The 12327-nt window shown below is 44.5% G+C and overlaps 1 protein-coding gene across 1 annotated transcript; it reads right to left on the reverse strand.

Annotated features, from left to right (window-relative positions):
- Positions 1-284: 284 nt before the first annotated feature.
- LOC147462874 (putative inactive receptor kinase At2g26730) lies at positions 285-10423 on the reverse strand. The gene is made up of 2 exons (XM_086485850.1): positions 7997-10423; positions 285-1342 (listed from the first exon to the last, which is right to left on the reverse strand). The coding sequence occupies exons 1-2, from the start codon at positions 9441-9443 to the stop codon at positions 642-644; spliced, it is 2148 nt and encodes a 715-aa protein (XP_086341976.1). The 5' UTR covers positions 9444-10423; the 3' UTR covers positions 285-641.
- Between the last annotated feature and the right edge of the window lie 1904 nt (positions 10424-12327).

The raw sequence follows: 12327 nt of genomic DNA on the forward strand, positions 1-12327 counted from the left end.
CCACTCTTCCCCACATATTTTCACATCTATACTTTCCTCTTCACAATCCATACACACAAAACTCACTCAACAAATGATCCAATGTTCAACGAAAATGCACCATTGGAAATTAAAAATTGCCGACCAAAAACAGAAGAAAAAGGAGAAAATCCAACTAGAGTTTGAAAAAAAGCTAGCATATAGACAAATGAAAATTTAAGCCCCCACCATCCATGAAAATTCGATTTTAGAGACGGTAAGACAAATTGTATGTGTTTAGGGGAAAAAAAATTTTGGAACAAGAATTGGAATAATTTGGAGGCAGACAAGGCTTTTGAATGAAAAGTAGAGCTGTACATGTACCTAGGAGAGAATTCAAAATACTGTGTACACAGTTTCTCAATGCCAGAGGAATGTACTCCGCCTTCGTGCGTTTCCAAGACGAGCTCTTCGGCAAGAGTATCTAATATCTATCCTAGAAAAATTTGCACTCTTAATTACATGGTGCAAGCTTGTCTTTATTCAGCTTTCTTGAGATAGTTTGAGTAGACCTCTTATTCTTGTGACCAAGCAGAGCTCAAACACCGCTCCAATGCGAGTCCTAGACCCCATCCCCATCAGTCTCCACATTGCCCTTGTATAAAGTATCCAGTGAGAAAATGCTATGCTTGTTCAGAGGTGCTTGCATGATATTGTTCATGATTTGAGTCAGACGACTTGTTGTCGTCGTCATCGACCGTACGACGGATGTTGTTGATCATTTGGACAACCTCCGACATTGAGGGCCGTTGATCTGGAGAAGGTGAGACACAAGACATTGCTACTTGCAAGAGGTCAACCATCTCCTCTTCATTGAAGGTCTGGCCAGAATGGACGAGGAAGGGGTCAAACACTTCGGCAGTCCATTCCTCACGGACGATCGATTGGACCCAGCGGGGGAGATCGACAGGTTCATCGCCACGGGCCGGTGTGGATGGCGGAAGGCTGTCGGTGGGGGCTGAGGAGGCAGATGGACGAGGGGTAGAATAGGAGGGAGCAAGGGGGGCTTTTCCAGTGAGGAGCTCAAGGAGGAGAACACCAAAGCTGAAGACATCAGCTTTGGGAGTGACGTTGCGAGGGTCGGTGATTTCAGGGGCCATGTAGCCGATGGGCTTGGCAACGCCAGGCGTAAACAACATCAATGGAGAGAGACCATAATCAGCAACACAGCCTTCCAAGTTACTCTTGAGTAGCACATTGGAGGACTTGATGTTGCCATGGACCATGTTGTGGGCATGTATGGCGGCGAGTCCCCTTGCCGCCGTCGCAGCGATCCGCATTCTCACCTCCCAATCCAGAGGATTGAAGCCAGCACCTCTGCTCCCTGCATGACATATCTAGCATGTGAGTTTCTTAATTGAGAATTCAGCTATGGCAATTCTAGCTTGCACAAATTGCAGGTTTACGAGGAAGTATATAAATGCCCAAAACGAAGTACAATGATAGTAGACTGTGCAATTCAGCATCTCCCTCCCTCCCTCCCTCCCTCCCTCTCTCTCTCTCCCTCCCCAACGTCTTGTTCACACTCGTCCGGCCAATGGCAACAATGAAATGTCCCTCCAGAATACTATACTATCAAGCTAAAGTTCATTTCTATGAATAAATTAGCCCTAAATAGAGGGTTCTGATTGTCTTCTTTAAACACAGCCTTCTAGCGTAGGTTCCCCTAGGTGAACCTACCACCACGGTGGGATGGGACGGAACGACTTTCCAAAAGAACCCGTGCAAGGGCCACTCAATGGATGAGAGTCCACTTAATTTGCCTCCAAACAGTAGCCATGGTGTCAAGCACTCTCTATCTAAACTAACATAATAAGGCGGAAAGGGGAGCCCTTTACACGTGTTGAAATCTTCGATATGAAAGCTAAACTCCAAAACTGAAAGAAACCCTTGTGCACGCGATAAAGAGGGAGAGAGAAAGAGAGAGGCCGCCTTCGGCCATACTAGAGGCAAGCCTTGCATAAAGAGTCCCGAGTAAGAAAAGGGGCTCTCTCTCTCTCTCTCTCTCTCTCTTATGGACGGGCCACACGCTCGGATCAACAAGGAAAGGTAACATATGACTTGACAAAAGTAATGTAGTATGTTGAGAATTAAAAAGACTTCAAGAATGAAAAAAAAAAAAAAAGTTATAATCAACCACTCCCTTTTTTATATTGATATGTAGGTACGGTACACCACCCACATGTTATTCTTTTCGCTTATATATCTTTTTCTCAAGAACTAAAGCAATGGTGGTGAAGCTTGAACTACACCACTTCTATTATTGAAATGGCACACTTTTTTGCTTTCCTTTTTGCTAGGGTTGTTTGTTTGTGTGTGGTGTTGAGTGGGTGGGTGTGTTAGTGTTTTGGTTTTGTTTTTTTTTTTTTCTTTTTTTTTTTTTGGGGGGGGGGGGGGGGGTTTAATTAGTTGCAATCATGATGTGTTTTAATAAGCTTACAACAATAGGTGACCTTGACAATTGAAAGGACGAAAGATGTAGAGAAGCAAGGATCCAAGAGATTTGCAAGAGCAAATGTGTGCATAGATGGATCAATGGATGGGTAGATAGTAAACAAGCTAAAATGGCCTGCCTTTCACACTGACAAAGAAAACAGATCAAATTGTCAAATTATAACAAGTTAAATTGGAACTAGAAATGACCAACCTCTTCATCCGCCTAAATGTCAGATATATATATTTATCCATTTTGTGATCCATCTCTCTCTCACACACACACACACACACGCGCGCGCACACACACACACATAACAAGTCTTGAGTTCAACTCTCCTCATCGGATAGATCTTTAAGGTCTCTTGGGATAGTTTCCTACGATAGTAAAATTCTCTTCTTCTTCTTCTTCTTCTTTTTTCACTCTCTCTCTCTCTCTCTCTCTCTCTCTCTCACACACACACACACACACACACACACACACACAAAAGAGGACTCATTACAAAAAGAGAGAAAAAGTAGTACTTTGAAGATTTAATTCAAAAAAACCTAATTTATAAGATCCTAAAATGAACCTTATTATGCCCTCATAAAGCTAGAACGAAAATCAACTCATAGATAGCCACCTCAAAATCATGATTGTTTTGAACTACGAAAAGGGGGAATCTAATTTCATGTGTAAACTTTATACTGGTGTAAGCAATCAATTCATATCAAGCCAACTCAAAGAAATGATGCTATAGAGTAAAGAGCATGGTGCATGATTTTGACCCCCACCCTCAAGGCATTGTCCTTGTCACGATATGCACTTGGTATTACTTTGTGGATTATTTGGAAGGCTATATGCACACATGTTTTGAGCCCTACTCCTTTCTTAACATTTGACACATTGGTTGAGATATGGTCAAAGTCACTCGACCATTTGCACAATCAATGTGATACAACTTCTAGTGCAGCATAAGAGCGTCGCAGAGCCGGGATCAGGGAGACATTACATGGCACGGCACACCTCCGCAATGGTTCATTTTAATTCCTCGTATATGTTACCAAGTTGTATACATAACTTGTGCACATTGGCTTTGCTCATTGTATTGTACTTCCTTTCGGTGATAGGCTCGCTTGGGTATCCTTAGAGTCCATAGGTACGGATCCGTATTGTACGGTTGTACTCTACGGATCCTATTTGTACGTTCTACGGATGCAACCTTGGTGTGATATGAGGAAGAGTTAGATTTGAGCCACACCTCTCTCTCTCTCTCTCTCTCTCTCTCTCTCTCTCTCACACACACACACACACACACACACATCTGTACGGATCGCTATCCATAGGTACGGATCCGTATTGTACGATTGTACTGTACGGATCCTATTTGTACGTTGTGCGGATGCAACCTTGGTGTGATATGAGGAAGAGTTAGATTTGAGCCACCCCACTCTCTCTCTCTCTCTCTCTCTCTCTCTCTCTCTCTCTCTCTCTCTCGTATGGCCATTATAAATCAATGCTAGAATTTTTCAATGCTAGAAAAAATTTAGGTTTAGTGTAGTCCCACTAAATTTTAATATTGAACATACCAAATTTAAAAAAATCTACAGGCATTTAGTGGTAAAATCTTTGAATACAATCGATTTATCTCTAAAATTTCTCACAGGTGACCTTTGCAAGTTTTGGGGAAAAGAAAATTGAGCACTATTGTATATCAATAATAAACTAATTCAATTGTAGAAAATAGAACTCAATGAAGTGAACTTGAAGTAATTAATCTACTCTACAACATCTTGCACTACAACATCATCTTAGTTGTTGCATTGCCTTTGTCATACAATGGTTTGTAATATGGAAGGTAGGCAATAGTGTACTCCACAACCCTGCGCAGCACCCTATCACCAACACCGCCATCTCCACCATAACTGATTATAGTGACCAATTCGAATGAACTAAAGATCAAAGCCCCTACACCCATCTTGAGCTACATGAGAGTCTTTTGAGGCAAAAATATCTTGTCTTGGAGATTAGCACCATGTGGAAAAAGGGATGGTGGCAGCCTGAATCTCCTCCCCCATATTAGGATACATAGATATGGTCAACCATTTTGCTAGCAATCCAATAAATACATGTAGAGAGAAACCCTCTTTCAGCTTCTTTAAATAAAGTTCATAGTTTCCTACCCTTCTTTGTTCTTTTGAGTACACCACACTTGGCATGCATGTCAACCAAAGCTTCACGGAAAGCATGATTTTGTTTTCCAATAAAACCCGATTGCTAATCTCATTAGCAAGGCCCTTGCTCTTGCTAATAAGGAGATCCTACAATCATTATCGTTGCAAGTACACCATGCTTTGGCATACATGTCAACCAAAGCTTACTCGGCTTTTTTTTCCAACAACACTTGACTATTATTTTCATTTGGAATTAGTTTGCTCAAGCTCCAAATTCTTGACATCTTGTAGACCATCATTAGCTCTCCCATTGTTGCTTCCTCTTGTGGCTCGATACACATTGAGCTTCAAAGCTCATTTGTGTGAGTACGTGGGGCATCCAACAACAAAATAGTGGGGAGAAGAGCAAGAGAGATTGTGTGTGTGTGTGTGTGTGTGTGAGAGAGAGAGAGAGAGAGAGAATAGATGATCTAGAGAATGCTTGCATGCACTAGCGTGTGAAGCAGCTTGGCCACCATCAAACTCTTTTGAAAACTTACAACTTACAGTCTTGCCCTTGCCCGTAAGGCTATTAGAAGTTGCACTATTTGTTAAGAGGAGGGTTGCCTAGAGGCGAATGGTGCCACATGGTCATGTTGTCCTAAGCACCCATCCTGAATCTCTTAAAAGAAGGTTAAAGACGCTAAATCTTAGATTTCACTCCTACAATATCCCAATATGGACTCTCATTCTAGAATACCAATAAACATGCTTATACTTGAAAATAACCCAGAAATGTGCCATCTCATAAACTTCCAAGAAGGCAGAGAGCCCTCTCTCTCTCTCTCTCTCTCTCTCTCTCTCTCTCTCTCTCTCTCTCACAGATGTCTTGGAATGTATCTACTTGAGTTACACATGCATAGAGACACTTTACTGAGGAGAGCTGGAGAGAGACAGTTCAAGAAACAAATTACAGATTTCTTTACACTAGATATTGGACACCCAGAGGAGCAGCCACCATTGCAGTGCTCTGCCCGCACTCATACTACCACTACTGGCATTCTTATAGACTGAGCATTGGAGCTAAGGAGATCGAGACGACCGCGATTGAGGAGAGGAGCTACACAATATCGACGGAGACTACAGCAGAGGATTCAAGCCATACTTTCTCGACATCCAGAGTGTAGATGAGGATGGATCTCTACCATATCTTCGCCCCCCCCCCCCCCCTCTCATTGTACTGGGCACCTTTTGTATTAGCTCGCACATCCATACAGTCCAAGTTTGTAGTAGTTGTATTTTTTGTTTCAATTCCTTTTTATTCCGGACATGGTATCAAATTCACTTTGTTGTAACAGCTTGGTCTCATAGGTCATTTTGAACTTTTGAAGGCGTTAATATATGATTTCATTTCATTTCATCTCTCTCTCTCTCTCTCTCTCTCTCTCTCTCTCTCTCTCTCTCTCTCTCTCTCTCTCTCGTATATATATATATATATATATATATACATACATACATACATACATACATACATACATACATACATACATACATACATACATACATACATATATATATATATATATATATATATATATATATATATATATATATATACATGTATATATATATTGTCTTCTCGTTCTCCTCTCCATGCTGCGGTTCTATTGGTGGCTCTCATCGAAGAAAGTGCTTTCAAGTGGTAGTTGAGGTTACTATATATACATATATATATATATCCATGCACGTGTTCACCTCCCCACAAGGGTGCTCATCAAAAAATGGCTCACAACCGCACTCCCTGTTTTAGCCATAATAGGTTACATAGATGAAGTGTACATTCTTGGAGTATGTATAATCCTCTCCGGCTAACCGCTAACCTAACCCACATGAAAGAGTTTATACCGTGTGAGTTTATAACAGAGTCACCACTCACAACACCCTTGAAAATTGAAATACTATTGGGACAGCTTTGCTATGTGGACGTCTCTCGCAAATTCAGTCAAGCACTTGTAATGGTTCAAGTGGATCTAGCCCTCCTCTACATGTAAAATTTACTCAAGAGACACACCTCAAGGCGAGCATTGCACTAGAAATTAACACATTAAGAGATCCACCTTGCTCCCTTGACCTTGTCTTTAATTCTGCAAAGTTGTTGTTGTTCAATTGTGACTTATCAATTAAGTCCATGTACTCCTTCATAAACCCTCAAATAATCGTTCATGAAAGCCCTTCGGATTCTCAATACACCTACCACAACCACAATAAATCAAGTGCACCTACAAGGTGGAGAGCCCTTCAACTCTCAACCACCCTCTAATGGACGGCGGGTCATGGATGTTCTCTAAGAGGTGCTACCTGCTCGACGCATGTGCGCATACAGCGCAAAGCTTGCATCAAATGAAGCCTCATCCCATTGTATGCTCTACAAACTTTGTTTTCTATTTCATTTTCTATAGCGCGTGGAGTGCAAGGGCCTTTGCACTCTATGCGCTGCACGTCTCCAGTGAGACACAACCCTATTATACAAGCACTTCTAGAGAGAATGTGATTCAAGAGGGCCTAACTTACCCTTCAACAGAAGTCCTTGGTATTAGGCATTCTAACTCCCACTTTGAGGTCGGTGGAATAGTGTGGCAAGTTGCACTGTTGAGCTATGCCATCGAGCAACAAAGGTCCAAGACATGGTTATGCCAACCTACAACCTATAAAGCTTGTAGAACTTCACCGCAAAAGCCTTCAAATACGATCAATTTACCTCCAAAATTTTTCGTGAGTAGGTTGTCCAAGCTTTAGGAAGATAGTCGCTTTTGAGCATTGCGACCACGACCACGACCACGACCATGACCACGACCGCGACCAACGGTGGGAACCTACTAAGCTAGGATCAAAAGAATCTAGGATGGGAATGGGGATATTTGGAAAGAATATAGGGGGTCCACACGCATTAAGTTGACAAGACAGTGAGGGACCAGCATTGCTAATGTCGAGGTCAATTGAAGGTTATAAAAGGCCACAAGGACGTTTGAACTTTGAAAGGACGCGCATATAACACCTACATGCTGACACATAGGGACGGGGTTGGAATACGCACATATGATGGTCATGACGTGTGTGTGTGTGTGTGTCTGTGTGTGTGTGTGTGTGAGAGAGAGAGAGAGAGAGTTTTGTGACTTGTATACACACACACACACACAATTTGCAAATGCACCACACACTCTCTCTCTCTCTCTCTCTCTCTCAAGTTTCACTAGGCTATAAATACCTTATCAATAAAAGAAAATGGAATCTCTCTCTCTCTCTCTCTCTCTCTCTCTCTCTCACACACACAACCAATCACCTCAAAAAAAGCCATCAACACAACAATGCAATCAACCTGTAAAAGCAAGCAAACCAGCAACTCACTCACCATGTAGCAGGGCAGACAAGCTCCCATTCTGCATGAAATCATAGACCAGCAAATTCTCCTCCTTGTCCAAGTAGTACGCGCGGAGGGCCACTACATTGTCATGCCGCAGGCTCCCTATGCTGTGAACTTGATGGCGGTACTCCTCTATCCGGTTCTCATCAACGTCGCGCAACCGCTTCACTGCAACAATCAGCCCATCTTCCAGAACTGCCTTATATGAGGTGCCCAATGTGCCCTTCCCCAGAACCTCCGCCGATGCACGCAACAAATCATCAAGGTCGAATAGCTTCTTTGCATCGATGAATACAAGCTTTTGCTGCCCCCCTTCCCCTTCTCTAGTGGTAGTCGCCGATCCTCCGTTCGCCTCATCCGATGTGATGTCTGCTGTTGGCAGACCTACTCCTCTTGCGCCGCCTTCAATAGTACTCCTGCTCCCCGTTGTCGTGCGGCGCCTTGCATTTTTCCATTTGATCACCCAAAAGCATAGCAGAAGGAGAAGGAGAAGAAACAATGCGGCTGCAGCAGCGCCAATTGCAATGCCCACAATAGCCCCTGTACTTAGTTTATGCCTCGACCAGCCACACTCTGCTAACGGAGGGCCGCAGAGATTGTCGTTTCCGGCAAAGGTAGAGGAAGGAAACCTTGCAAGGGAGGCTGGGATAGACCCATTAAGCTTGTTGTTTGAGACATTGAAAGCATCTAGAGAGGCTGATGTTCTATCCAGAGCGGGAAGAGCTCCACTTAACAAATTGTTCTGCAAGTAGAGAGCTTTGAGATGAAGGAGGCTGTTCAGTGAGGATGGGATGGAGCCAGAGAAGCTATTGGATGAGAGGTCGAGCTGCGACAGAAGCGGCCATTGTGAAAAGTCCGATGGCAGCGAGCCGGACAAATCATTTCTCTGCAGAATGAGCTTCCGGAGAGCGACCAAGCTCACAAAATCGGCAGGAATGCTGCCAGAAATCTTGTTTGATCGCAAGCTCAATGTATCCAATGCGTCGAGGCGACTGATGGTGTAGGGTGCAATGCGGCCGTAGAGGGATTTTCCGGGGAGGCGAAGGGTGGAGACGCGGGAATGGCCCGAGACGTTAGAGCAAGAGACACCAACCCAAGAGGAGCAAATGGCAGAGGTGGAGGAGGTGTTCCAAGAGGAAAGCAGCTGGGCTCTGCTACTAGTGGAGCCAATTGTCAGGTTGTTAATAAAGGCAAGCAAGGCAAAGGCATCAGAGGAAAGGGAGCCTTGTGCATTGCAAACTGAAAGCAGAGAGAAGGAGAGGAGGAGCAAGAGGAGGGGCATGAAGGGCCTGGCTATGGAGGCAGCCCACTCCTCCATCGTCACTATGGGCTGTGTGTGAGTGCAGGTGAAGCCCATCTCTCTCTCTCTCTCTCTGTATGTGTGTGTGTGTGTGTGTTCGCGCGCGCGCGCGGTATCTGCTTCTAGCCCTTGCATGCAAGTGACACACACAAACGTCAAAGCACGCCAATTGCTGGTAATGGGAAATAGGAGCTAGCATGATGTGGACAAAAATTAGTGTGTGGGGGGGGGGGTCGTAGAGAGAGAGAGGGAACTTGGAAATTCGAATATACGTGTGTGCGAGAGAGAGAGAGAGTATACGCGTGTGAAAAGGAGCTCAAATTTCTCAATTGAAGCGTTGGCCTAAAGTGTGTCAACTTTTCATTAAACACTAGTCCAAAGTCCACACTGTGTGCGAGAAAATTGTATAGAAAATGCCAAGACCTGCTCCCGCCAAACACCCAATTAAATTATTTAGACGTTAATCATTTTCATCAAACGCTTAATTAACGTAGGTTCACAGGCTCAAGACACATTACTCAATTGCTCATCTTCCATTGGTTTAACACTAGATTGGTAGCGGACACTTTTATGTCCTCGGAACACTTTTGTGTCTTTTTCACTCAGCAACTTCCTAAAATTATTGCTAGAGATACCAAGGAGGTTTTAAAGAACTCTGTATCCACAAAGCTAGTTTATGAGTTGAGTCGAACTTGGAAGGTTTTTGGGCTATTGATTCCACCATTAGATTTGGGTTTCAATAACATTTTTAAATCTAACTCGAGCCAAAAATTGTGAAAAAAAATTTCAATTCATAAAATTGGCATTAGATCACCATAAAACACGGATTAGTGACCTCTAAAGTCTCATAGATAGTTTTGAAGGTGTTGTTATCTATACTATCTATGAATGAGAGTGCAATTCCGGTGACAAGCCTTGACACATGGCCTTGCATTTGTCGAGTCCGGCCTTGCTTGGTCCGGGCAAATAATGATTTTTTTAACCCCACTTCTCCTCACCTCGCAAGGAAGTAACGGCAGCGTCGCTTCACCTCACCACAGAACTCTACCTTAAAAATGCTCCTGGAGAATTTTACACTGTTGCTAGCTAGTATTCATCGAAGGTATCTCTCTCTCTCTCTCTCTCTCTCTCTCTCTCTCTCTCTCCCACCCACACATTTTAGCTAACTAACCTTTCTCTATGGCTATACGTGTTCGACCAGGTGTTGAAAGAGACTGCAGGTGCGTCGTCGAAGGTGTTGCAAGCTTTTCCAAGTTTCTCTCTCTCTCTCTCTCTCTCTCTCTCTCTCTCTCTCTCTCTCTCTCTCTCTGTGCGCTATATTGTCTGCTTCGGTACCAACAGAGATGCCTCTGCGCGGGGCCACTGTGCTTACGAAGTCATCTCTCTCTCTCTCTCTCTCTCTCTCTCTCTCTCTCTCTCTCTCTCTCTCTCTCTCTCTCTCTCTCTCTCACACACACACACACACACACACACACACACCGGCTACTTGGCTCAGCAACAACTGCGCTGCCTCTATCCGCTTTTGAGTTAGGAGACACACACACACACACATCGGCTGCATGGCGGGGGCATTGCGCTTGCGGCTGTGCACAAGGCTGCCAGGTGTCAGCGTTGCTGATGAGCAGCTGCGTAGGCTGAAGCCGTTGCTGCAAGCCCCGTGTCGGTGTTGCTGCAGATGATGAGTTGCCTGCTGCAAGCCATCTCCATCGTCGCACACCGGCTACTTGGCTCAGCAACTGCGCTGCCTCTACCCGCTTTTGAGTTAGGACACACACACACACACACCGACTGCATGGCGGGAGCATTGCACTTGCGGCTGCGCACAAGGCTACCAGGTGTCGGCGTTGTTGATGAGCAGCTGCGTTGCCTGAAGCCACAGCTGCAAGCCCCTCCAGCTGGCCATGTTGAGCAAGTGAGAAGGATCAGCTGCAACAATATGGTGTGTCCACCCGCTCAAGCACAACCCTGCAAACAACCCGACGAAAACCCAAACCCGCGGGGGCACTATGCTTACGAAGCCATCTCTCTCAGCAGCTAGCTCTCTCTCTCTCTCTCTCTCTCTCTCTCTCTCTCTCTCTCTCTCTCTCTCTCTGTGTGTGTGTGCGCTCCTTGCCGCACTGTCGAAGCAAGGGCCTTGCCTAACACTGTGTGCGAGCCATAGACGGCTCCAAGCACACAACTAGCTTAACTAGTAAGCTCAAAAGAGGGCAATGGTGTGTCACTCACCGCTCTATGCTCCTGCCGTGGAGGATTCCTCGCCGCGATGAAGAAGAAGCTGCAGTCGTGCCGCGCTCAACCGCTTCGCCGCCGTCGTGCCTTCGTAATGCTCGATCGCACACACGCTCTCCCTCTCTCTCTCTCTCTCACATACACACACACACACACAAGGAGGTGAAGAAGAAGAAGGTGGAGATGGAGATGGAGCAAGAGCACTCTTCTATTGCACAAATGAGAGAATGAGTGAATTTTAGGTTTAGTTGGCTTTTATATGAGCTCATCCCATTCACACTTGGGCGCCCATGCTTAGCCAACTAATCCCTTGAATGTCCCGGTTAGAGTGCGTCTCTCATCGGCGATCACTCTTACCCTTTTCCTATTGGTCCGACAAGCCCGGTACCTGACTCTACCAAATACATAATACACATCCGTCGTAGGTGATGGGGTGTCCATGAGCCGTGAGAGTTAACATGCCCCCCTTCTTGATGTAGATTTTGTCCTCGGAAGCTATTGAGTTGAAGCTTGTTCATCGAGGTGGAAGAGCATTTGAGATGAATGTCCTTAGCCTTCTTCAGTCACTGCAAAATCAAACAACATTGGCACAGTAATTGCATTCTCATAAGTGAGTAAAAAGCATATGCAGTTTTAGATAGACAAATTGATTGGTAAAAGAATTTCAAACAATTGGTCAGCAATGAACATTAAATTGCAATGTAATCAAATGCATACACCGATGTAAGGTAAAAAATTAAACAAGTCTGGGGTCGCTAATTTGACGGTCGAAAGGCACTAGAGATCGAAT

The sequence above is a fragment of the Adiantum capillus-veneris genome, chromosome 2 (assembly GCF_014529385.1).
Source record: "Adiantum capillus-veneris isolate H3 chromosome 2, ASM1452938v2, whole genome shotgun sequence".
In the NCBI taxonomy this organism is placed as follows: Eukaryota; Viridiplantae; Streptophyta; class Polypodiopsida; order Polypodiales; family Pteridaceae; genus Adiantum; species Adiantum capillus-veneris.